General features: G+C 37.9%; 1 protein-coding gene across 2 annotated transcripts in view; it reads left to right on the top strand.

Moving 5' to 3' along the window:
* The window catches only part of gpr158a (G protein-coupled receptor 158a), a 147,961-nt gene that overhangs the window by 16,506 nt on the left and 104,946 nt on the right, over nt 1-26,509 (top strand). For both annotated transcript variants that reach the window (XM_022662706.2, XM_049480249.1), the window contains exon 2: nt 17,218-17,323. In XM_022662706.2, coding sequence (XP_022518427.2) covers nt 17,218-17,323 — 106 coding nt within the window. The remainder of the gene's footprint in view (nt 1-17,217; nt 17,324-26,509) is intronic.

The raw sequence follows: 26,509 nt of genomic DNA, 5'->3' as shown, positions 1-26,509 counted from the left end.
CCTCCTGGTGTTGGAGCATCACTAGTGATAGGGTAAGTACTAATGAGTGTGTTGGGTAATTGGCCGTGTAAATTGGGGAGAAAATGGAATATACAATTAGAAATTGAATTATTTAAAAAACTAAATACGTGTTTGTATTTTTTGGTTCAGCTTTTTGGTTTCAAAAAAGTACTGTAATGGTATCAGTATCGACAATTTTTAAACACTACTAACTTTAATAGCCAGCATTGGCTCTTTTAGTAGGTAGAATATAAAATGATAGACCAAGCTCTGCTTAATTCCATATAAACTGATCTTTTTCTTTAGAATAGTAAATATTTTAAAATTCCTGTAAAACAGCACAGCTTGTTAAAGGGCCAGATCTCAGACTGAGTCATTAGCGAGTAGCAGGACGTCCACTTGGCTGTTAAAGTGTTTAATGTTCGCCTGAAGGCCAGACACTAATCCCAGACTGTCTCCAGGCTGATTAACAGTTTGTTCGTTTGTTAGTTTTTATTATTTTGTATCATGATTAATGTAACTCCTGTACGCCTGTTTATAACATGTGTGACAAAGCAAAAGCAAGATATAAGGTTTTTGCTTGACAGCAACAAATTGCTTCTCAGAGACACAAACACTATTGATTGATTATTGATGGATGTATTGATTGAGTTGGACAGTACTGAGAATGAGGTCTTCACAGTATGTGCAGGGTAGTAGTAGTAGTATTGCATCCATATTACAACCCACTGTAACTAAGATATACATTTTTTAAAATATTTTTAATATTGCTAATGGGAAAATAAAAATCCTTCAATATTTAAAATGGTAAATTATCAGGTACATTGTACTTGAAACTAAATAAACTGCAGGTTAATTATTTAAGAACATCGCATACAGTAACTAACCTGCTATCAATTATTCAGAATTCACCCTGAAACAAGTTCAGTCAGAATTGCAGGCAGACCTGCAAGTATTTATTATCCCTTTTGTGATATTTCTATTGGTTCATGTATCATGTCATTTTTACACAATGTGAAAATCAGAAACTATATGGCCAAAAGTCTGTGGACACCCTTTTCAGCCAGCATTTCTTCTGCAACAGCATCTGCTCCTATCCAAAGGCTTTTTGGAATATTTTTATTTTGCTTAAAAAATGCACTATAACAAGCAAAGCACACAACAAATAACACAATTTCTAACTAAATTAAAAAAGACAAAGTAAGAACATACATAACTAAATTCTTGTATCAGCAGTAAGTAACTCTTAAAGTCACAAACCTTTAGAAATATAGAGTTTGGCTTTTCTTACAGTTACAGGAATGTGTAAAACCTGTACTTTGCGATCTACAGTGATATCAGTATTGCTGTATTGAGTCAATATGATGAAAATAATATACAAAAAATGACAGCTTTTGTTTTTGTGAAGAATAGAAAGTGCCGTAGAGTTGTTTAAGGATGGAAATTGTTGTTTTGTATCAAATCAAATTTATTTATATAACTGATGTTTTCACAAAGCAGCTTTACAGAAGAAAAAAAGAATCAGACAAAACACTGAACTGAATATAATACAGAACCCCAGTGAACCACCAGTTATATACAGTACAATCATTTGGACACACCTTAAATGCATTGTTTTTTCATTATTTTAATATTTTTTGCATTGGAAATTAATAATAAAGTCATCCAAACTATGAAGACCATTACAAACTTAATGATGATAAAACTGGCACTCATCAGGGCCGCCCCAGGAAAGGAAGAGCTGTTACAGGATACGTCATCAGATTTACCAACCTCAGAAATGCTTCACATAGTATTTTGGTTCATTCAACACTTTTAAGAGTAACATATTACTTGGATGGTCCATTTTAAGGCCTTGTCTATTAAATGCAACTTAACTTTAGGTTACTAACTTTACCCTAAACTTTAAATCTAACCCTAAACTCAATCCTAAAATGTTAAGAGTTTGGGTTAGAGTTGGATGTAGGGTTACATTTAATAATCATTTAACTTACATTTTCAGTTACTACATGATTCCTTATAGTCTTTAATGTGTTCCTTTATGGTCTGGAAGACTTCAGTATTCGTGTACAGGGGTTGGACAATGAAACTGAAACACCTGGTTTTAGAGCACAATAATTGATTGTGGTGACGGACAGTTCTGGTGGAAACAGGAGAGTTGAGGTGCACCCCAAAATCGCTTTCAGACAGCTTCCGCTTACAGCGTCCACAGTTAATCCTGTTGGATGTGGTTGGTGCTTCTTGGTGGTATGCTGACATTACCCTGGATACCGTGGCTCTTGATGCATCGCAAAGACTTGCTGTCTTGGTCACAGATGCTCCAGCAAGACGTGCACCAACAATTTGTCCTCTTTTGAACTCTGGTATGTCACCCATAATGTTGTGTGCATTGCAATATTTAGAGCAGAACTGTGCTCTTACCCTGCTAATTGAACCTTCACACTCTGCTCTTACTGGTGCAATAATGTGCAATTAATGAAGATTGGCCACCAGGCTGCTCCAATTTAGCCATGAAACCTCCCACACTAAAATGACAACAGGTGTTTCAGTTTCATTGTCCAACCCCTGTATAATGTAGAACAAAAATTAAAACATGTATGATTATGTTTATATCAATTATTTGCTGCTAAAATGCTGGAGTATACAGTGTGTATTCACTTACACACATGCTGGTGGGCAATCAGAGAGGTAAAGTTAGTGACCGGGGTCTGGAATAAGAGTGAAATGGAAATGTCTATTATTAAAACAGAGACAGGGGTCTGTCTGACCTCACTGTCTGCAGAAATGAAATGTCAGCTGGGAGGAATCAGTCCCTCTCCTGTATTAGCCTGAATTAGTATGAGTGCAGCGTCTCACTGCGCCGCTCTGTCTGAACGGAATTTCAATCTGGGAATTTACTGAAGAGATGAAGCAGAAAGCACTATATCACCAGCTTTCTGCAGGGGGAGGACGAGGGGGGGGGGGGGAGACAACATGCCAATGCATCACGAAACAACCTGATACAATCAATTAGCCGACACAGGAAGTGCGCCATGAAACAAGACCCCCTAACCCACCCCCACGTCCTCACATCCCAACCCCCACCCACACACACAGCCTCATCTGAAACTGTAGACTGAAGAAACGACTCACTGAGATCAATAACAAAAATATGAAAAATATGTATAAGTCTTTAAAGGGGTTAAAATTGTACTGAGAGCTGAGGGCACTTTAGTTTCTGAATCATTTTACTTTGATTTTCCTATTTATAGATTAATGTTTAAGTAAAATTAACATTGTTGATTTATTCTATAAACTACAGACAACATTTCTGCCAAATTCCAAATAAAAATATTGTCATTTAGAGCATTTATTTGAAAAAAAAAGAGAAATGGCTGAAATAACAAAAAAGATGCAGAGCTTTCAGACCTCAAATAATGCAAAGAAAACAAGTTCATATTCATAAAGGTTTCAGAAGAGTTCAGAAATCAATATTTGGTGGAATAACCCTGATAGTGTTTAATCACAGTTTTCATACATCTTGGCATCATGTTCTCCTCCACCAGTCTTACACACTGCTTTTGGATAACTTTATGCTGCTTTACTCCTGGTGCAAAAATTCAAGCAGTTCAGTTTGGTGGTTTGATGGCTTGTGATCATCCATCTTCCTCTTAATTATATTCCAGAGGTTTTTACTCATAATTTTTAAGTGGTCTCTTATTTTTTTTCCAGAGCTGTCGTTCTGAAAAGGGCTTATACAGTATATATTGGTGGTACAAAGTAAGTGAAACCTTAAGCTAAGAATGCATTTTCTAAGAATCCCTTAACCATATACATTAGGTATGGTCCTTTTTTTTAACTTAACTTGGGTAAAAAGTGCATAAACACTTTTTTCTCCTCTTTTTCTTTATTAACGAGGGCTGATGCTGAGGGCTGAGCTGATCTCTGGCTCTGGCTATATTGAGCACAGACTGAATCATCTCTCAGATCTGCTGTTTGGACGTCTCCGGGCTCTGAGGAGATGCTGGAACTGAGTGAAAGTCTTCTGTAATTAACAGGGCTGATTGTCGTCGGCCCGGTCAGTATCAGCCTCTGTAAGCACATTTTGAGGCTCACCCATATTTTGCTCGTCCCTCTAAACAAGATTACGCTCCGGTAAATCTGAGGACATTATGGGATTAAAATCTGGCGGGGGGTGGAGGGGGTGGTGTTGGTAAAGCAGATGCTCTGGGGATGTCACTGATATGATGCCCGTTTCTGTAATCGCTCAGTTGGACAGCAGATCGCTGACCTGTCACTGTCTGACCTCTGACACTGCTTAGTACAGTAACACTCACAGCTGCGACTATAGGGAAAAGTTTAAGCAGGATAAAAACATTCAGTTGTTGAATTATATGTGGATATTTCCAGATTTTTTATTAATTCACAATAATTAAATACTGTATCTGAAAGAAATGCAGATAAAACCGTAGATAAATAGAGCACAATAAATCTGAAGATTGAATCAGTTTGACTGAAACTTGCAGCTATGCCATTACTTTTTGCATGTGTTACTAGGTAGTTGCTAAGTGGTTGCTGTGGTGTTCCTAGATGGTTGATTGGTGTTGTTTGGTCATCCCATTGCTTTGTTGTTATTATAAAATCCCAATGCACAATGCATTTAAGGTAGATTGAGTCTTGAACTTGTGGTTGTTGTGGCTGGGTGGTTGCTAAGGTGTTGTTGGGGTTGCAGCTATGCCATTACTTTTTGCAAGTCTTACTAAGTAATTGCTAAGTGGCTGCTGTGGTGTTCCTAGATGGTTGGTTGGTTTTGTTTGGTCATCCCATTGCTATGGTGTTATGATAAAATCATAATGCACAACACATCTGAAGTAGATTGAGTCTTGAACCTGTGTTTGTGTGGCTGGGTGGTTGCTATGGTTTTGTTGGGGTTGCAGCTATGCTGTTACTTTTGCGTGTCAGGCAGTTCATTTGGTGTTGCTAAGTAGTTGCTCAGTGGTTGCTGTGGTGTTTCTAAGTGATTGGTTGATATGGTGTTGTTTGGTCATCCCATTGCTAAGGTGTTACTATAAAATCACAATGCACAATGCATTTGAGGTAGATTGAGTCTTGAACTTGTGGTTGTTGTGGCTGGGTGGTTGTTATGGTGTTGTTGGGGTTGAGGCTATGCCATTACTTTTGCATGTCAGACAGTTGCTTTGGTGTTGTTAAGTAGTTGCTTAGTGGTTGCTGTGGTGTTGCTAGGTGGTTGAGGCTATGCCATTACTTTTGCATGTCAGGCAGTTCATTTGGTTTTGCTAAGTAGTTGCTTAGTGGTTGCTGTGGTGTTGCTAGGTGGTTGGTTGATATGGTGTTGTTTGGTCATCTCATTGCTATGGTGTTACTATACAATCTTAGGTGAATGCTGTGTTTTTTGCACAATAAATCTGAAGTAGATTGAGTCTTGAATGTATGGTTGTTGTGGCTGGGTCTTTGCTATGGTGTTGTTGGGGTTGAGGCTATGCCATTACTTTTGAATGTCAGGCAGTTCATTTGGTGTTGCTTAGTAGTTGCTCAGTGGTTGCTGTGGTGTTTCTAGGTGATTGGTTGATATGGTGTTGTTTGGTCATCCCATTGCTATGGTCTTACTATAAAATCACAATGCACAATTCATTTGAGGTAGATTGAGTCTTGAACTTGTGGTTGTTGTGGTTGGGTGGTTGTTATGGTGTTGTTGGGGTTGAGGCTATGCCATTACTTTTGCTTGTCAGGCAGTAGCTTTGGTGTAGCTAAGTGGTTGCTGTGGTGTTCCTAGGTGGTTGGTTCGTGTTGTAAATGAGTTGAGACTGTGATGTAACAGTTTTTTTTTTTTTTAGAATCTGCCTGTTTTACATCTGTGCATTATTCAAGAATGCCAAGATATATAATTTTAACATTCTTGTGTTCCTTATTAGAGTTCCGTATTAGAGTTGAGGAATGATGAACCTTACCCTAGTGAAAAAAAGTAGATTAAAGTATACTAATCATTATTATGCTATAGTGCACTAAAGAGTTCTTGTAGCCACATTATTATTAATCAGTATATTTAAAGAGTGATAAAAACGTTGTTTTTTGTACTAATTATACTTTCATTACAGTATAAAAATAGTACAAAAGCCCTACTTACATTGTGCTACTTAAAAGTGTACGTAACTGTACTAAAATGGAACTATTTTAAATATACTTAAGTAACATTTTAATAATTAAACTACTTCATGTATGTAACCTTATATTTTAAATATGCTTACAGTAAATATATAATACATTTAATGAGTATTACAACTGTATCACTATTTTACATGAGTATATTATAATGTAATAAGAATTTATGTTAAATATATTTACAGTAGAGAACAAATATACTTCTTGTTCCTGTCTTTTGTAAGTAGCACACTTCTAGTATACTTTACTGGGTATAAAATATTTATTTGAAAATACTGTACTACAATTTTTAGTGTTTTCTAAAATGTTACATGATACATTGTACTTTAAGTGAACTACTGTAACAGTTGTTTTTAACACACTTTGCTAAAAATGTACAAAAGTATATTTGGAAATCAGTATTTAAGAAGTATACTGAATTACATTAAACTAAAAGTGTACTTCATAGTAGTCTATTTATTTAAAATACACTATATTGTACTTTTAAAAAGTGTGATCAAAGTTTACTTTCAAACATTTGATGAAAGCATGATATTAATGTACTTTTAATATATTTTAATTAAGTACATAAATCTGTTACTATATTTACAGCATATTTAGGCATTTCTCAATATGTTTTAAGTACAATTAAGTATATACTTTTTTCATCAGGGTAAGCCTGCCAACAAGGTGCTTTTGTAGATTTAGTTTTAATATCCAGCAGGTTAAATATGACCCTCCAATGTCATTACCGTCTCCCTCCACTGAGTGACTGTAATTGCGGTCATTTTATATTAAACACGTTAATTATTGTGTCATCGTCTAGACCGAGTGACATGACTGTTACCAATCCACTTCACATGCTGTGATTTGATGTCAGGCTGAAGTGACCTTGGATGCTGGTCAGCAGGGCCGTGGCTGATGAGCGTCGGCTCTAAACTTAGCCACGGGGTGGGGGGCGTGGGGGGGAATGGGGGGGCTTCAATGAAAGTGAGTGGAGCCCACACTGTGTCCCCTCCCACCAACCATCGTCTTGCATAACAAGAAATGAATGAAGATAAAGATGAAGATGAGATGCCTGAAACTGACTTATTAATATACTATCATCATTATATTAATACATACAGTAAATAATACACACAGTAGCAAAGTTTGGATTCATTGTTTTTTCATTATTTAATTTTTTCTGCATTGTAGAATAAAACTTAAGTCATAAAAACTATAAAAAATAAGACATGTAAGTATTTTGTTACAAAAAAGTGTTAACCAAACCAGAATATGTTTTATATTTTAGATTCTTAGATTAGACAGTTTTGCGCATCTCTGCTGGATTTTCTCAGTCAGCTTTATGAAGTAGAGTCACCTGGAATTCAGGCTTTCAGTTAACAGCTGTGCTGAACTCATCAAGAGTTAATCACTTGAATTTCTTGTCTCTTAATAAAGTGTTTGAGAGCATCAGTTAAAGTAAAGTAGTGAAGAGGTAGAGTTACAGGTATACAGTGAATAGTGAATATTTGAGTAATGTTCATAATCCATATTATGAGAAGCAACAACTACTTAAATAAGTAAAGAAAAAAAATACTTTAAAGAATGAAGGTCAGTCAATCTGAAATATTTCAAGAAGTTTGAAAATATTCTCAAAGACCTTAAAAAACTTAATTATGATTAAACTGGCCCTCATCAGGATGGCCCCAGGAAAGAAAAAGCTAGAGCTAGGCTGAGGCTGTTGCTAAGAGACATAAATTGATTGTTTTAGGGTTGTTTGATAGTAACTAAGTGGTTGCTATGATGCTGCAGAGTGTTTTTTTTATGATGTTGCTAGTTGGCTCAGGTGGTTGCTTTGGCTAAGCAACTAAGTAGATGGTTAGTGGTTGCTGTGGTGTTGTAACAGCATCCTAGTTGGTTGCTGTTGGTTGTTGTTGGGCTTGAGTCTCTCAATACTTAAGCATCTCAGATGCTTGCTTTTGTGGTGTTGCTAGATAGTTGATATGATGTAGTAATAGCATCCTAGGTGATTGCTATGGTGTTGTTTGGGGTTGAGGCTATGTCATTACTTTAGCTTCTCAGGTGGTAACTCTGGCTAAGCAACTAAGAAGATGCTTAAAGGTTGCACAGGATGAGTTCATCAGAGTTTCCAGCCTCAGAAACCGCAAGTTAACATCACCCCAGATAAGAGTATCTAAATGCTTTTTCACAGAGTATTTTGGTTTGTTTAACACGTTTAAGTTACAACCTGATTCTATATGTGTTTCTTCATAATCTGGATCACTTCAGTATTCATTTATAATGTAGGAAAAAAGAAACACATTGAATAAATACAAAACTAATATACTAATATATACTAGATGGTTTCCTTTAGCAATGGGTAAAATAAGAGATGGAGAACATGAGAAAATATGTTTTTTTTTTTTAAGCTCTGCATCATTTTCCCCATATATCTCTAAACTCAATCACTGTTCCACTTTTAGCCGCAACAACTGCAACCAAACACCTTTTAGAAGTGTTTGGCGCAGACATGCTGCCCTCGCTGATCTCATACTTACACTCTCTATAATCTGCATTACAGCATCTCCAGCAATAGACGCTGTACTTTACTGTACTACTGAACAAAATATCATTACTGCATAATTAACTATTACAGATCATTTCCTGACGAAATCACAGCGCTGTGGTGGATCCAGCTTGCAAGTAGTTAATAGGCTGCTGCCAAGGGTGAAATAAACTGATTGTTTTAGGGTTGCTTGGTAGTGGCTAAGTGGTTGCTATGATGTTGCAAGGTGCTTTTTATGATGTTGTAAGGTGGCTCTGTGGTTGTTGTGGCTGTGCTATGAAATGCTATTAGGTGGTATCTACCGTATCACAGGTGGTTTCTGTGATGTTGCTTAGTGGCTGCTGTGGTGTTGTTAGAAGGCATCTGTGTTTCTGCAAGTGGTTGCTGTGGTGTTGCGAGAAGGTTGCTAAGGTGTTGCGAGGTGTTTGCTGTTGTAATACCATCCTTACTTTAGCATCTCAGATGGTTGCTTTAGTTAAGCAACTAAGTAGATGCTTAGCAGCTGTTGTGCTGTGGTGTTGCTAGGTGGTTAATATGATGTTTTAATAGCATCCGATGTGGTTGCTTAGCCAAAGCAGTCATCTGAGATGCTAAAGTTAGGCAGATACATGAAGAAAGTAAGTGCAGCTGTAGAGCCGTTGCCTCTCTGAACTCATCCTGCACTCGCTGGAGGAGACTGGGCTTTCCCACTGTCAGCCTCAGACGCCCCGGGTGGGCCGCCATATGTCCACTTTGGCTCGGTGGCGGAGGAGAGACCCTTGGAGGGTAAAGAGAGGGATGGATGAATAAGTCTGAAATGAGCCAAATGTTGTGTTTGGGTTTTAAAGCGAGCCGAGCCTGCGGGGCTCTTTCTGAGAGGAGCGGGGTGGCAGATTCAGCAGACGCTGGACCGGCTGAGCTGGGAGGGCGGCTATTTTTGGGGCTTTTCCTCCTGGCTGTCCAGATCAGGCCGACAGCAGCTTCACCCGTCATCCACACCAGTACAACACTGGAGGGAGGAAATTAGCAGAGGCTGGAAAATACGGGTTCACTGTGGGTTTGTGGTAGTGCTGAGCGATTTTCACAATTAATTTGATTAATTCGATCTACAGTTTTAATTTTACATAGTCATTTTCTCTTTTTAATCTAAAATAGTCAAAAACGCTCCTCATTTCTGAAGTGTTTATCTATCTTACCTTGGTAATTCGTGTATCATTTGTTCATTTGATATTCAATTGAAAATTCTGAAAATAAAAAAATAATAGGTATTTAGTTTTTCATTTTTGAATAATAATACCAAAAAATAAACAATGGCTTGTATATTTTCTAAACGTTCCGCTTAGTCTTAGGACTGAACTCATACCGAAAAATGGTGGGATAAAGGAAATATTTAATTAGAAATAAATCCTACCGTTTCTAAAAACTGCAGCGTTATCGCTGTAAGGTTTCTTCTCTGACTCATTAAGGAAGTTATTTCTCAATTTTTATGGGCTTGTAAACAATGTTTTAAATCATTGATTCACTCAATGGGTCGATTCAACCCAAAGCGTCTAAACACCAAAGACAATTTTTTTTTATTATTTTAATTTTATTTTATTTTTATACAGGTAATCCTAGTTTTTAACAATTTCTTTGTCATCTGTAGTTTAGTTTTTAGTAGAAGGGAAATAATAGATTATAATCGAAAATCAGATTTTTTTTGTAAAAAAAAAAAAAAATCAAAGATTATTTTTTTCGGCCATAATCGCCCAGCAGTAATACCACCGCCTGCCAGTGAGCTACAGTGTGGGAGACTGGGGTTCAATTCCAGGTCTAGGTGACTGAATGCTGCTCTACACCAATAAGAGTCCTTGGGCAAGACTCCTAACTCTACATTGGTCCACCCCTGTAATAGAAATAACCTTGAAAGTCGCTCTGGATAAGAGTATCAGCTAAATCCTGCAAATTCTGTTAACATTTTTGCCTCTGAAATAAATCAGGATTCAAGTGTTCTATCTGAGCAACAAGCTGTGTTTAAGGATGATGTCAGAGTGTAGTGACCATATGGCCCCATATTCTTCCTGTGGTGTATTTTATTATATCTGGGAAGCCTCAGGACACTCTCTGGCTTTAGAGGAGGCCTAGTATGTATCTGTAATGTAATGTATAAACAGAAAAATAAGTTGAGACATTACATTTCTTTCATTTTGTTTGGCTTAAATTATGGTTTCATTTATTAAGGGAAAAAAACTGTCCAAACCAATCTAGCCTTGTGTGAAAAACGTTTTTGCCCCACCATAAATTAACTGTGATTAATCTCACTTTTTTTAAAGCTCAAACAATTTCACTACTGACCACAACCAGGCCTGATTACTGCCAGACCTGTAGAATCAAGAAATCACTTAGAATCTGTCTGACAACATGAAACAGATAAAAGATCTCAAAAAGCAGCACATTATTATACCCCCATCTAAAAAAAAAAAAAAAAAAAAAACAGTTGAGAAAACAAAGTTATTGATCATCTATCAGTCTGGAAAATGTTATAAAGTCATTTCTAAAGCTTTGGGACTTTAGAAATGACTTTTTTATATCTTTAAAACATGGAACACTGGTGAACCTTCTCAGGAGTGACCGGCCGACCGAAATTACTCCAAAAGGGCATAAACAACTCATCCAGGAGGTCACAAAAGAGCCCAGAACTGAAAGCTCCGCGTAGGTTCTAGCGGGAAACTCGAAATCACGCCACTTTTCTCAGCCAATCACCAACTCCCACCTGTCCTTATAAGACCTCCCTCATACCTGTTCTCCCCTGCTTGCAGACGCTGACATACGTTTTCACCCTCCTCCTTCCCCACCGCCTCCAGTTCGGTCCCGCCGGTTGCCCAGGGGATAGGCTCCGCCCCCGCCGTACAAGTACGGCAGGATCTGCGAGGTTCCAGACGCTGCGGACCTGGGCTTCGACGGGGCTTTCGCCAAAGACTCTATATACACTATATTCACTTACTAATTGTCATACGTGTTTATTGGGATTAAATCTTTCTTGCTGCACTTTGTTTCTAGAGTTTTCCTGCTAGAACTACATTTGAAGAACTGCAGGTCTCACTCGCCTCAGTTAAGATCAGTGTTAATGATTCAATAATAAGAAAGAGAGACTGGGTGAAAATGGTCTCCACGGGAGAACTCCAATATAAAAAACACTGCTGACCAAAAAAACACAACCACCTCTCTCACATTTACCAACTAACATCTTAATGATCTCCATAACTTTGGGTAAATATATTTTGAAGTGACGAAACAAAATGGAACTTTTTGGAAGGTGTGTGTCCCCTTACATTTGTCGTAAAACTATAAAACACATAATTTCAGAAAAAGAACATTATACTGAACGTAGTAAAACATGGTGGTGGTAGTGTGTGTGTGTGTGTGATGGTCTGGGGCTGCTGGATAACTTGCTGTAATATCAGATGGAAGCAGGAATTCTGCTGTTTACCAGACAATACTGAAGGAGAATATCTGACCATCTGTTAGTGACCTCAAGCTCAGGTGTACTTGGGTTCTGCAGCAGGACAATGACCCAAAGCACACAAACATAAAGCCCACCTCTGAATGGCTTAAAAACATAAAACTAAACGAAGGTTTTTGAGTGGTCTAGTTAAAGTCTGATTGATTGAGATGCTGTGGATGATCTTAAACAGGATGTTTATGCTGGAAAATCCTCCAATGTGTCTGAATTAAAACAATTCTGTAAAGAGAAAAAAAGGAGTGGAACAAAATTCCTCCACAGAGATGTGAAAGACTTGCTGCCAGTTATCGGTAAAGCTTGATTGCAGTTTTTAGGTTTAGTGGGAAGTTTTTTTCCTTTAATAAATACACAGCAAAAAATCAATTGGCAAAAACTAGACAAAATATATGCAGATTAAGACAAATATATGTATATTAAGCAATACAATCTGCCAATGGGGTAAGCAAAAGTTTCTTAGTAAGATTTCTTACAAAAAGCAATGGCAAAGTCTCAAAATGAGTGAAGTAACACCGAATTCAAGCAAAATAATCACTGTTTTTGGACACAAGAATCAGAATAACTTGATTGCTGCTAGATTGTGTCACGCAGCCTGACTCTCCTTCCACACCTCTGGACTCCACTTCCCAGAATCCTTTGGGTTATGACGTCACCGTCAGTCGCTCGCCGTCGCCCAATCACGTTACGCTCCGGCGCTCAGACTCACCTGTGTTCTGAGGAAGATCCGGGTTATGCTCTCTGTTTTTCTGTCTTTAAGGTCGCACTGTGTAATGTATCTTCGCGAGGTATTGTCGACTTATGTTGCGTACTAAGCGGTTTCTTCCTGTCCTTTGTTATTGCCTTCTCGTTACGACCCTGTTTTCGGATTATCGGTTAATGTCTTTTGTTTTGCCCTTATTGGATTTGATGTTTGGTTGGACTGTTTCTCGGTTACGATCTCGGACTGTTTATACGACTACATCTTCTGTCTTTGGTGAGATCTTTGTTTACCTGGCTATACTGTTAGCTGCATTTGCTTGCCTGCCTGTAAATAAACCTGTGAGTACATTCTACTCGGCGTGCGTCACTCCTCACTACCTGCCGTTACAGATTGTGTTTATTTTCAGTTCAAATTACTTAAAATAAGGTACAAATTCTGAGTAAGAATGATTAAGATAATTATCCCTAAAATAAGCAAAATAATCTAACACTTACACACAAGAAGAAAATAAGATTTAGTGCCTTACATTTAGAAAATTTCACTTGCTAAGATTTAGTTTTTTGCAGTGTATAATATATTTTTTAAAAACGTGATTTTTATATTTACTCATATTGTCTTTATCTGTTATTAAAGTTAAAAACAAAAAAGCAAAACCAACAGAAATCTGTATAAACTCCAGTGTATAAAGCAGCTATTAGATTTTATATATCACAGTGGAGCAGATTTGTGAGAAGATTCATCTCATCTGTACTCACAGCTCCGGTTCTCCTGAGGGAGGCAGGTGTGAGGAGGCAGGTGTGATCACCTGTGATGAGGGGAATGCTGGTGCAGCCCAAACTCAGTTCCTCAGGGCTTATCTCTAACACTCATTCACTACAGTTCTGTGTGTGTGTGATGAGGAACAGCGAGTACCAAACTCAACTCAACTCTAAAGTGCAGCAAAGAGCTGCTGCTTTATTCCAGTAGAACTTTAATGTTATAAATTCCTACATCCAGGTAGGAACTTTTAATTGGCATGTCCCCATAGGTCTGATAATGCTAACATGGGACTTAAAAATGGGACATATTGTGGTGACCACTGGGCGTAGGTAGGATAGGCTGTGGTGCATCCTATCCCATGGTGCATCACTGGCCAACTGTACTAGCTAAACTAAAATAAGCTCACTGTTTATTTTGTTATTTTATTTGCATCCCCATTAGCTCCTATAATGACAGCAGCTATTCTTCCTGGGGTCCATCAGACATACAGGGGTTGGAGAATGAAACTGAAACACCTGTCATTTTAGTGTGGGAGGTTTCAAGGCTAAATTGGAGCAGCCTGGTGTTCAATCTTCATTAATTGCACATTGCACCAGTAAGAGCAGAGTGTGAAGGTTCAGTTAGCAGGGTAAGAGCACAGTTCTGCTCTAAATATTGCAATGCACACTATAACATTATGGGTGACATACCAGAGTTCAAAAAAGGGCAAATTGTTGGTGCACGTCTTGCTGGAGCATCTGTGACCAAGACAGCAAGTCTTTGTGATGCATCAAGAGCCACGGTATCCAGGGTAATGTCAGCATACCACCAAGAAGAACCAACCACATCCAACAGGATTAACTGTGGACGCTGTAAGAGGAAGCTGTCTGAAAGGGATGTTCGGGTGCTTTTTAAGTTCTTTGTGGAATACTATAGGTCTCTCAGAGTTGTGTATGAATGCTGCACATGACACAGTTCTTCAACCTTTTATGATATAAGGCAGAATCTGGGCCTTCGACATGGTTAAACTCATGTTAAGTGAAGTTTAAGGGTTAAATTTATCTAGCACTCAGTGCTGTATCTTTATATCTAAGGCTGTATCTCTGAAAACATTTTGTACTAGTTTTAGAGCTGTAAAATTGACTGTGGGGGGAGGCAGCAGGTAGGCGTTCTCTGCTGCAGGGCAATTAGCAAATCAGAGGCTTTGTGTTTGCATGTATGAATATTCATAAGCAAGAGCCGAAGTCCTGTCTTTCTTCAGAGACCTCTAATTCAGTGATCTAAAGCAGGGCTACATAGAAACACAGTTTTTCACAAAAAAATGTATACTAGCGACACAACTAGACTATTTAAAATAAAGGAAAAAAGAATGGAATGAGACCTTTGAATGATGGATATGGTCCACCATACATTCTATAAGATTCTTAAACTTCAGAATATTACAGGTTTGGATATATAAGAGGTAGTTATGAGCTCAATCTAAAGGGGCTTTTGGGGAACCTGTTGACTCCACTTATGTCCTGCTGCTCTCTTCTCTCTCTCCTGAAGCCGCTTACAGTCAAACGCACAAAAGAGGCGTTCCAGTCTTGGTGGAAGTGGGTGGTGTTTTATTGACTGTTGTGAAGAGAGCATTATGGGATTGCTAACGATCCGTAACACCCAGGGTGAAGGACATTAATAATAGAAAGTCGTAAACAGAGACTCTCAGCTTCTATTAAAGGAAGGGAAACTGGTTACGACTCCTTTCCTTCAATGATTTAACAAAATAAAACACACTTTTTTCAGTCTTTCTTTCTTTCTGTCTGATTTTTCTTCGTTTTTTTGGATGCTACACCGGAAATCATGTAAAATTTGCCAGTGAATTATCTGAGAGATCATTATCAGATTGTTTTGCCTTTCTGATCAAGGAAAAAGACTGCACATATATCATATTTTCTTACCTAATCACTTTTTAATTCCTGTTGTGCATGTGTCCACCCAGTTATTGACATTCGAATTGGCATCTCTGAATCTGTTTCTCTGATTTTGCTATTTATAGGTTTATGTTTGATTAAAATGACCATTGTTGTTTTATTCTATAAACTACAAACAACATTTCTTCCAAATTCCAAATGAAATATTGTAATTTAGAGCATTTATTTGCAGAAAATGAAAAATGGTCAAATAAACAAAAAAGATGCATAGCTTTCAGACCTCTCAGACAAGTTCATATTCATAAAGTTTTAAGAGTTCAGAAATCAATATTTAGTGGAATACCCCTGGTTTTCATGCATCTTGGCATCATGTTCTCCTCCACCAGTCTTACACACTGCTTTTGGATAACTTTATGCTTCGTTATACTTGGTTTGATGGCTTGTGATCATCAATCTTACTCTTGATTATATCCCAGAGTTTTTTTTTATTTGGTAAAATCAAAGAAATTCATTATTTTTAGGTGGTTTTCAGAGCCTAAAGACCTAAAGAGTCGGCAGTAAAAGGTTCATATCTTTGTTATATTGTATCTGTGCACATTAAGAGGAGTTGGATTTCAGTGCAACGCCAATTCTTTCTTTCTCTGGTTTGTTTAAAGCCTGAAAAAAGTCTAAAAAAGTGTTTTTACACTGGAGAAATATATTGATATACATTGTGTTTTTATGAAATTTAAACAGCTACTGCTACAATAAGGATGCGCTATATAAAAGTGGAGAGAGTGAGCATTTCTAGCACAGAAAAACGGGCCAAAGAGTCTAAAAGCGGAGAGGGTGCGCATTTCTAGCACAGAGAAACGGGCCAAAGAGTCTAAAAGCGGAGAGGGTGCGCATTTCTAGCACAGAAAAACGGGCCAAAGAGTCTAAAAGCGGAGAGAGTGCGCATTTCTAGCGCAGAAAAACGGGCCAAAGAGTCTAAAAGCGGAGAGAGTGCGCATTTCTAGCGCAGAAAAACGGGCCAAAGAGTCTAAAAGCGGAGAGGGTGCGCATTTCTAGTGCAACAAACGGGGCAAAGAGTCTAAAAGTTGCCGTAATTAAGGAGTTTAATATTAAGAGACATCATGAAATTAAACATCAATTTGAAAAATCTTAGTTTACACAACACTGTCAAAGATAAAGATAGTAAGTCAAGTAAAATGGTGTGTAAATGAAATAATCAGGAAAAAGTATTCTTTAAAGTGGTATATTTCATTATTTGTTTTATTACAGAGTCTGTGGCCCGTGACTTCAAATATATTTCTCCTTCTGGCCCCCAACAAAAAGAGTTTGGACACCCCTGCATTAGTTGCATGGTTTTATTATCATTTGCTGTATAGAAAGCTGTACTGTTACTGGAAGAACTCGTAAAGCTCTCGTCCCAAGGGGTTAAGAGGCTTTAATACTGTATGTATATATATATATATATATATATATATATATATATATATATATATATATATATATATATAATCATAAAGGATGCTGGGAGCTTCAGGGGGCGTGTTTATCACCCGCTGTAGGCTGTACAGATTCAGAGTGTTCAGAAGAGCGAAGCTTACATTTCACTTAAGACATTTACGCTGCTGTTCCAGCTGATTGACTATCCTTCTCTGGCACTGAAGACTGAATTGATCCCTGTCTCTCTCTCTCTCTCTCTCTCTCGTAGGGGGGTTGTTCGGGTGGATGTCAGTGTGCAGGATGTGGATATCGATCAGTGTTCCACTGAAGGCTGGTTTGCAGGAACTCACAGGTGCAACGTGACCAGTATGGAGGTGAGACGACGGCCGTGCTCACAACTTCCACTTATTCTCCTCTTCTCCTGTTAGCCAAAGCCACAAATCACGGCCTGCAGTAGGCGTGGGAATCACAGGGCATCTCAAGATACAATTTAATCATAATAGGCTCTATTTTAGCAATGCTTATTGCTATCTTACACCTCGCTTACACGTCTAACACGTCTTTTTTCACACCTTGAGCCTGTGTTGTTTAAATACATCTCTACGCCATGCACATACACTTACATACACTGTAAGCCTAGATAAGTTGAATTTACTCAAAAAAAATGAAGGAAACCTGGTGCCTTGAAAAGTTAAGTAATGGGTAATCAAAACTTAAGTTAACTTAGAACATCAATTTATTACAACTAAAGGAGAAGCTTTAGATTTAACTTTTTTATTTATTTTTGTTATACTGTAAGACCGGATAAGTTGAGTTTAAGTAATAGGGAATGAAAACTTAAGTTAGCATAAATTAAAACAACAAGTTATTACAACTAAATGGGAACTTGATTTATTTGTAAGGTAGCCCGGGGGGAATGACTACACACTGATGGTGAGTGTTAGTCAGAAACTGTTGGACACACCCAGTATGCAAACAGATAATGGCAACAGACTAAACTCAGTTATTATAAGTTGGTTCAACTCAGAGATCTCAGTTTGAATGAATACTATTATAGTTGAGTATTGAGTATAGAAATATCCAGTTTTATGTAAAACAGACTTAAATCAATTGAGTTCAAACAATTTCTGGGTTTACAGTGTAATGGTCCCAAATTTCATGCGTATTGCTATCTTGGCAACAGAAAACCCATGTACGCCACTGATTGAATACAGCCTAGACAGCACACTGCAAAAGTTATGTTGGCAGAAACTAGACAAATTACAGCTCTGAAAAAAATGAAGAGACCACTTCAGTTTCTGTACATTTGCACATTTGTGTCAGCAATGGGAGCATCTTAAATCGCTGAATGCATTCATTAGAAAGGGTGTCCACAAATATCTGGAAAGATCTGGCAGCTTTTTCCCAACACAGTCAGTAAATGCATTTTGTGGCAAGTTCAGAGATTAGCATTTTTAACGCCTCATTTTCCACCAATACAGCCATCCTACCCTATAATGAGCAAAAGATGCCTAAAATTCTAATCACTTTAATTAAATTGATGCTAATAAAGTCATTAAAGTTGTTAATGAAGTCATTTAGAAGAGCTGAATGTTTTTCTGTAGCTGCGCTACAAAGCCTATTGGCTGCATTTCTCAGCTCCATATGAAGAATAGCAGCTAATGATATTTGGAGTGATTTTAGGGGACTTATTTTGGTGATCTGTATGCAAGCAGTCTACGGTGGAACGCGCAGCTTGATTTAGGGTGTGTCAGTGTATCTTTGCTATCGTAACGACGGGAAAAGTACACCTTGTGCAGATTGAAACTTGCAAAAGGCACATACTAATTCTCTTATTTAATCATGGGTGTGGTTAATTTTGGGCGTGGCGTGAAATAAACCAATCAGTGTGTCTTTTGCTCATCATTCCCGTTAAGAGACAGATGCACTCAGACTTTTGCGGATTGCTATTTCAGGGGCGCAGCTACCTGGACATATGCTGCTCGTTCACACATGTCCATGTATGACTACTTTTAAGGCAAAAAAGCTTATTTTTATTTGTTTTATTTTTCTGATAATATTTTTCGTCTGATTAAGCATTGTGTGAGTGTAACACCATTTTACTTATTTTAGGAATAATGATTTTATTCAGTCTTACTTAAATTTTCACCTTATTTCAAGTGATTTGAATCAAAATAAGCTCAAAAAGTCACCCGTCAAGTTATTTTGATTTTTGTGTTGAAATTTAAGCCAGAAAAAGGGGATTTTTGTTGATTTAAGTGTTACTTCACTCATTTTAAAGCTTTTTGATCATATCTTATTTTAAGAAAATCTTACTAAGAAAAATTTGCTCACCCCATTGGCAGATTTTTTTGCTTAATTTAAGCTTTTACGTCTCAATTGACATATATTTTAGTTTAGTCTAGTTTTTGGGGCAATAGAAGTTTTGCAGTATGTTGTCTAGGTTGTATTCAGTCAGTGGTGCACCTGTGTGTTTCACAGACATTTACCTGATCACAACTAATTTTGGGATACAGCTCTGGAAAAAAATAAGAGATCACTTAAAAATGATGAGTGTCTTTGATTTTACCAAATTGAAAACCTCTGGAATATAATCAAGAGGAAGATGGATGATCACAAGCCATCAAACCAAACTGAACTGCTTGAATTTCTGCACCAGGAGTAAAGCAGCATAAAGTTATCAAAAAGCAGTGTGTAAGACTGGTGGAGGAGAACATGATGCCAAGATGCATGAAAACTGTAATTAAAAACCAGGATTATTCCACCAAATATTGATTTTTTCTTTGCATTATTTGAGGTCTGAAAGCTCTGCATCTTTTTTTTTTTGTTATTTCAGTCATTTCTCATTTTCTGCAAATAAATGCTCTAAATGACAATATTTTTATTTGGAATTTGGGATAAATGTTGTCTGTAGTTTATAGAATAAAACAACAATGTTCATTTTACTCAAACATAGACCTATAAATAGCTAAATCAGAGAAACTGAAGTGCTCTCTTATTTTTTTCATTTCTATCCGTCCGTTCGCCAAGTATTAACAAAAAAACTACTTGACTTAACTATATTAAGTATATGTGTATTAAATATACAAATACACACTGCAGTTTGGGGAGATGTTTCTGATAAAATGGCCAAAGCCTACAGGCACCTTAAGTGTGTAGTAATGAATGTGGGTGGGGTCATCCGGCCTCTGTTAACCTGGTGTTGGTGGGATGATTATGAAGACGGAAGGCCTTTAGAGGGGCCGGACTGAGCCGGGGGTCTTTTATTATGTATGTGATGTAATGGGCTGCAGTGATCTCTCTGAATAATTAACCATGCTCTTTGTCTGAACCGTCTCCCTGAAAGACACACACAGGGGTGTATCTCAGTATGTGTGTGCTCATATACACTTACAGCCATATACATCACATATACTGCCCGTCAAAAGTTTGATTAGGAATATGTATTTAAAAATATGAATATTCCCCCAAAAGAATCTCTATTTAATTTTTTTTTATACCAGTCAAAAGTTTGGACACACCTTAGATTCCTTTTTTTGCATTGTAGATTAATACTATAACTATAAAGAAAAAACTACAAAGAAAAACATATGAAATGATTTAGTAAACGAAAAAGTGTTAAACAAACCAGAATGTTTTATATTTTAGATTCTTAAAACAGCACCTCTTGCTTAGATGATCTTGGCTGGATTTTCTTAGTTCTGGAATGCAGGCTTTCAGTTAACAGCTGTGTTGAACTCATCAAGAGTTAATTACTTGAGTTTCTTGTCTCTTAATAAAGTGTTTGAGAGCATCAGTTAAAGTAAAGTAGTAAAGAGGTAGAGTTACAGGTATACAGTGAATAGTGAATATTTGAGTAATGTTCTAATCCAGATTATGAGAAGCAACAACTACTCAACTAAATAAAGAAGAAAAGTCAATCCAAGGCATTTCGAGTACTTATTAGAAAGTATCCTCAAATGCAGTCGCAAAAACCATCAAAAACGTTCTGATTAAACTGGCTCTCATCAGGTCCGCCCCAAAGCTAGTAGGAAGAAAGATCAAGAGTTAGTAGCAGTTAACTGCGTTCTGCGAATCTGAAATTTGACCAATAGAAATGCAGCTAAATTACAAAAAAAAAAAAAATACTAAAGTAAAATTGCACTTTTAGAGATATGAGGGTTCATTGTGAAAGCTTTGCAAACATTTAGCAGCTGTTTATCTTTCATCTATTCTGAACAAAGTCATATCTCTATATATCGTATCTATCATATGTTTTCTTTGTTATTTGAGGCACCATTGCTATAATCACAAAATACTCGTTATTTTTTTTTCACCTCAAGACTAATGTTATAATAATGGGTTTTTAAATGTAAATAAATTAATTAGTGTTTGATTGGCAAAGTCTATATATTATATTTACTTTATTAGTGGTGTTAATCGCTTTATTTATTTTTTAAATGCAGATATTTCCCTGTATTTTTGGGAAGGGGGGCAGTATTAATAGTGTATTATGGTTCAGGCCTGGCAGACTAGAGCTTCTTTTACTGTATTTTAATATCTCAAGCTACATTTAATGCTTTTAAATGAGGACATCATAATGTGCTGACTTACTAAGTTTAACTGAGAGCTTCAGTTGAGGAAATGAACACTAGTTTAGCTCCATATTCCACGTTTAACAACTTGGAAAGGTGAAACGTGCCATTGACTGTGTTTGTGGGAGATAACCTGAACTTCAGCATGAATTAAAAAGTAATCTACCTTCTGAACTCGACAGTAGGCGACATTGTGTTATATCAATAAATAAAATCGCTACGGTATACAGGATAAAGTCATGGGAAGGAGATTGGATGGATTATCATAGGACTCCATTAAGAACCTCTACAACTCCATGCTGAGACTTTTATCATCGCTATACTGTATTTCTTCGCTCGTTTGAGTAATCTGACTCTGCTGTAAGCGGATCCCAGTCAATAATGAGCGTCCCCGTCTCTCTCTGGTTCGGATCGGTTCTGGTGGGCCTGGGATGTGAGGGTGGGTGAGGGGGTGGGTGAGGGTGGGTGAGGGGGTGGGTGAGGGTGGGTGGGATTGGGAACAGGGCCTTCCCCTGTAGAGCTGGTGGGTATAAATAGAGCTGAGGACTGCAGTGTAATCAGGATTTTGTGCAGCCGTGTTGTAACGTGATAAAGCGCTCTCATTGTGCTGGAGGCCTCTTCATATGCAAATGAGCGGTGATTCTCTCGTTATCCCCGGCGCACACATCGCTAAATCAGTTTACCGGGATATCTAGAACCCACAGCACAAACCGTGGAGCTGCGGAGATTTATCACAGAGACGCGGCTGATAAGATGAGCGCAGGGATGTTGGTGTGTTATATAATCTGACATGAATGAGCTTATTTTGTGGGCACCCATTCTAATGAACTACAGAAGAAAAATGCATTCAGCAACTTTTTTATGTTGCACCTATTACTGACACAGATGTGCAAATGCTTTACATGTGTATCACACACACATTTTTGATTGTAAGGTACAACAAAAATCAGTATTTAATGGAAGAACCCTGATTTTCTTGGCATCATGTTCTCCTCCACCAGTCTTACACACTGCTTTTGGATAACTTTTTGCTGCTTTGCTCCTGGTGCAAAAAATCAAGCAGTTCAGCTTGGTCTGATGGCTTGTGATCATCCATCTTCCTCTTGATTATATTCCAGAGGTTTTTAATTTGGTAAAATCTAAGAAACGCATCATTTTTAAGTTCTCTCTTATTTTTTCAGAGCTGTATATGCACATGTTTGTAGTAAACATATAAAAACACATATAACTAAACGAGCTAAATAAGTAGTACATGCTTTTTGTGCATTTTGAGTCGTGCAAGGTGTACTAAAACAGGGTCCTGGACCTTGGCACAAACGGCTGTAATATACGGAGAATAGGCTGTTGGCTGGGTATAAGATAGCAATGAGCATCATGAGACACTGACATGCTGTAAAATTAAGCTGTGTAGTGCACTGTAGACCGCTCGCCTAAATAATGCTAAGATAGCAGCCATTACATAAAAGCACTCATCTACGCACTTGCCACGGACTGTAGGTACAGATCCCTTACTCAAAGAAAGTCTGCTGGCTAATCCTGCTTTATACTGACCAAGGTTCTCAACCAAAATGTTTGGAATCTGTTTGGGATCTGACGACCTCCAAGTTGAGGCCCTGGGGTGAGCGCTTTGATCCTGCCTTTGCTGTGGAGTGACACAATGTCCCAACACAGTGGTACACACAGAGAGTTTTCTGTTGCCAAGATAGCAATACACCAGAAATTTACCTGAATACACCTCATTTCCAGACCAACACACCCATCAGTGCTTATATATACACAAGCACCGTTGCAGGCAGAAGGTGTGAATATAGACTGTTGGCTGGGTGTAAGATAGCAATGAGCATCATAAAACGCCTTGCACAAGGTGTAAGATAGAGTTTAATTATCCTTTAGTGTGAGTCTATACATTGTATTACACATATGTAATATACGGGGGTTGGACAATAAAACTGAAACACCTGATTTTAGACCACAATAATTTATTGTGGTGACGGACAGTTCTGGTGGAAACAGGAGAGTTGAGGTGCACATTGAATTCTGCCGTGATTTGATCAGCCGTGGTTTTATGTTTTTTTGGATACAATCCGGGTTAGCACCCGAACATCCCTTTCAGACAGCTTCCTCTTACAGTGTCCACAGTTAATCCTGTTGGATGTGGTTGGTCCTTCTTGGTGGTATGCTGACATTACCCTGGATACCGTGGCTCTTGATGCGTCACAAAGACTTGCTGTCTTGGTCACAGATGCTCCAGCAAGACGTGCACCAACAATTTATCCTCTTTTGAACTCTGGTGTGTCACCCATAATGTTGTGTGCATTGCAATATTTAGAGCAGAACTGTGCTCTTACCCTGCTAATTGAACCTTCACACTCTGCTCTTACTGCTGCAATGTGCAATTAATGAAGATTGGCCACCAGGCTGCTCCAATTTAGCCATGAAACCTCCCACACTAAAATGATGACAGGAGTTTCAGTTTCATTGTCCAACCCCTGTATGTTTGTTACATAAACAGGGTAGTTTAGACACATTTGGTGACATAAGCCACACACTCTTTCTGCCTCTTCATGACACTGAGCCCAGACTGCTGAGAGGCAGATGGCCTGGAGGCAGGCCTGAGAGCCAGACTGCCACAAGTAAAGAGATGAGAATATAAACAAAGCCCAAATATCACACACACACACAAAATGGCTGACTTCCCCCACCCGCACCCTTTTTTTCAGAAATAGAAAAGCTATTTTCAGAGTCACTCAGAAACAGTCTGAGTCGGTGCTGCTGACTCACTCTCTTTCTTCTTCTTCTTCTTACGTCTACATATTCCATTATCACCAGCACCGCTGTTATCCACTAAACTGGAGAGATGATTCGCCAGGTCTGATGTTCTATACTATTCTAGGCTCTTAAAGGGAAGTGACACACTGATTGGTTTATTTCACGTTACGCCAAAACACACCCATAATTAATTAAGAAAATTAGTACATGCATTTTATGCATTTCGAGCCGCGCAAGGTGTACTTTTCCTGTCGTTATGATAGCAAAGACACACTGTCATCCCCTAAATTCAGCTCTGCAAGCAGTATATTAGGAATCTTGTACTAAAACAAGGAAATACAGTACCAGTCTTTGGACAAACCTTGTGATTTAATGTTTTAATTTTATTTTCCCACATTATAAATGAATTCTGAAGTGATCCAGACTATGAAGGAACACATAAGGAATCATGTAGTAACTTGTAAAAAAGTGTAAAACAAACCAACCCTGAGAACAGTCAACGATCAGACGTTCATTGCTATCTTGGCAACACACTGTGTCTGTATTTTACCTGCTCACGCACCTTCACCAGCATGAACAAACAGATCAGTTTCCACTGCTAAGAAGTGCAAAAGGTGTGAGAATGGTAAGTGACACGCTGATATCACAATTTATTTCACGGTTTATTGCACCCAAAACACACCCATGATTGATTAAGAGTATTGGTACATGCCTTTTGCACATTTCAAGCTGCGCAAGGTGCCCCAAAAGACTCAATTATATTAGCGGCCATTGTATAAAAGTACTCATCTACTGACTTGCCACAGACAGTAGGTATAGATCCCTCACTCAGAGAAAGTCTGCTGGCAAATCCTGCTTTATACTGTCTGAGGTTCTCAACCAAAATGGTGTTTCTCCTTTAATTGATCTAGTGGGTGGGGCTCTGAGAGGTAGTTCTCCAAAGTAGTTCTATGCAGGTTTCCTTATTGCAACATATGAAAATGTTTCTGGGGCAGTAAAGACTCAAGTTAAAATATTGAAAGGCACGTAAAAAGTGAGTTTTGCATAATATGTCCCTTTTAAGAATCAATAACTGTATTATAAATATATATTTTCCAAGTGTTTAAAGGATTAAGAAGCTTTGTTTCTTCTTTCTTACCTGGGTGCATATACAGCACTGGAAAAAAATAAGAGAGCACTTTAAAATTATGATGAGTTTCTTTGATTTTACCAAATTGAAAACCTCTGGAATATAATCAAGAGGAAGATGGATGATCACAAACCATCAAACCAAACTGAACTGCTTGAATTTTTGCACCAGGAGTAAAGGCATGAATTTATCCAAAAGCATGATGCCAAGATGCATACAAAACTGTGATTAAAAACTAGGGTTATTCCACCAAATATTGATTTCTGAACTTCTAAAACTTGAACTATGAATATGAACTTGTTTTTTCTTTTTGCATTATTTGAGGTCTTATTTTCTGCAAATAAATGCTCTAAATGATTATATTTTTATGCATTCCTCAACATGCATAAAGTGAACAGGTGCAAAAAGAGTCTTTGGTTTAGTTTTGAGAGTCTCTAAATAAGAAATGAATAAAATCTGAGCTCAGTAGACTAAGAAAATGACATTATTAAGCTGTAACAGTTCCTGCTCTGGAAGAATTAAACATAATTGCGTTTTTGTTCTCAGTAAAAAGCTGTTTGTTTCTGGAGGAATCAGGTGAGTCAGAGCGGGACTAATACTGAAGGACTGGTCTAATGTACATCACTGTGAAGAACAGGATCTACACACTGTCTGCTTACGCACTGATCACTGACTCATCCCGTCTCTCATTATTACAGCATCGGTCATTCGATTGCACTTTTTTATCCTCAGTATTCTCTCTCTCCGGGGGAGAGTTTGTAATTTAACATAGCAGGGGAGCTTTAATTCAGCCTGCATCATCATCATCATCATGAGACCCGGATCCTGTTCTGACTCTCGCCTCATTCATGTTTTCCTGTCCTCTCTGTCCTTCCACCATCACACCACTGCTATTTATAGAAACGATGTGTAGATGAATGAGAAGGGATTATTAGTTCATCAAAAGAGAGAAAGAGAGAGAGAGAGAGGGAGGGAGAGAGAGAGAGAGAGAGATGGGGGACTTTTTTTTTTTACTATTAATGGTCCTTTATTTAGACCATTCAACAGTCATGTCGTCCTCTCAAAGTACAATTTACTTTACTACTAAA

Source organism: Astyanax mexicanus, chromosome 6 (assembly GCF_023375975.1).
Source record: "Astyanax mexicanus isolate ESR-SI-001 chromosome 6, AstMex3_surface, whole genome shotgun sequence".
In the NCBI taxonomy this organism is placed as follows: Eukaryota; Metazoa; Chordata; class Actinopteri; order Characiformes; family Acestrorhamphidae; genus Astyanax; species Astyanax mexicanus.
Note: the sequence above shows the minus strand (reverse complement) of the source record. Positions and strands in the feature narration are given on the sequence as shown.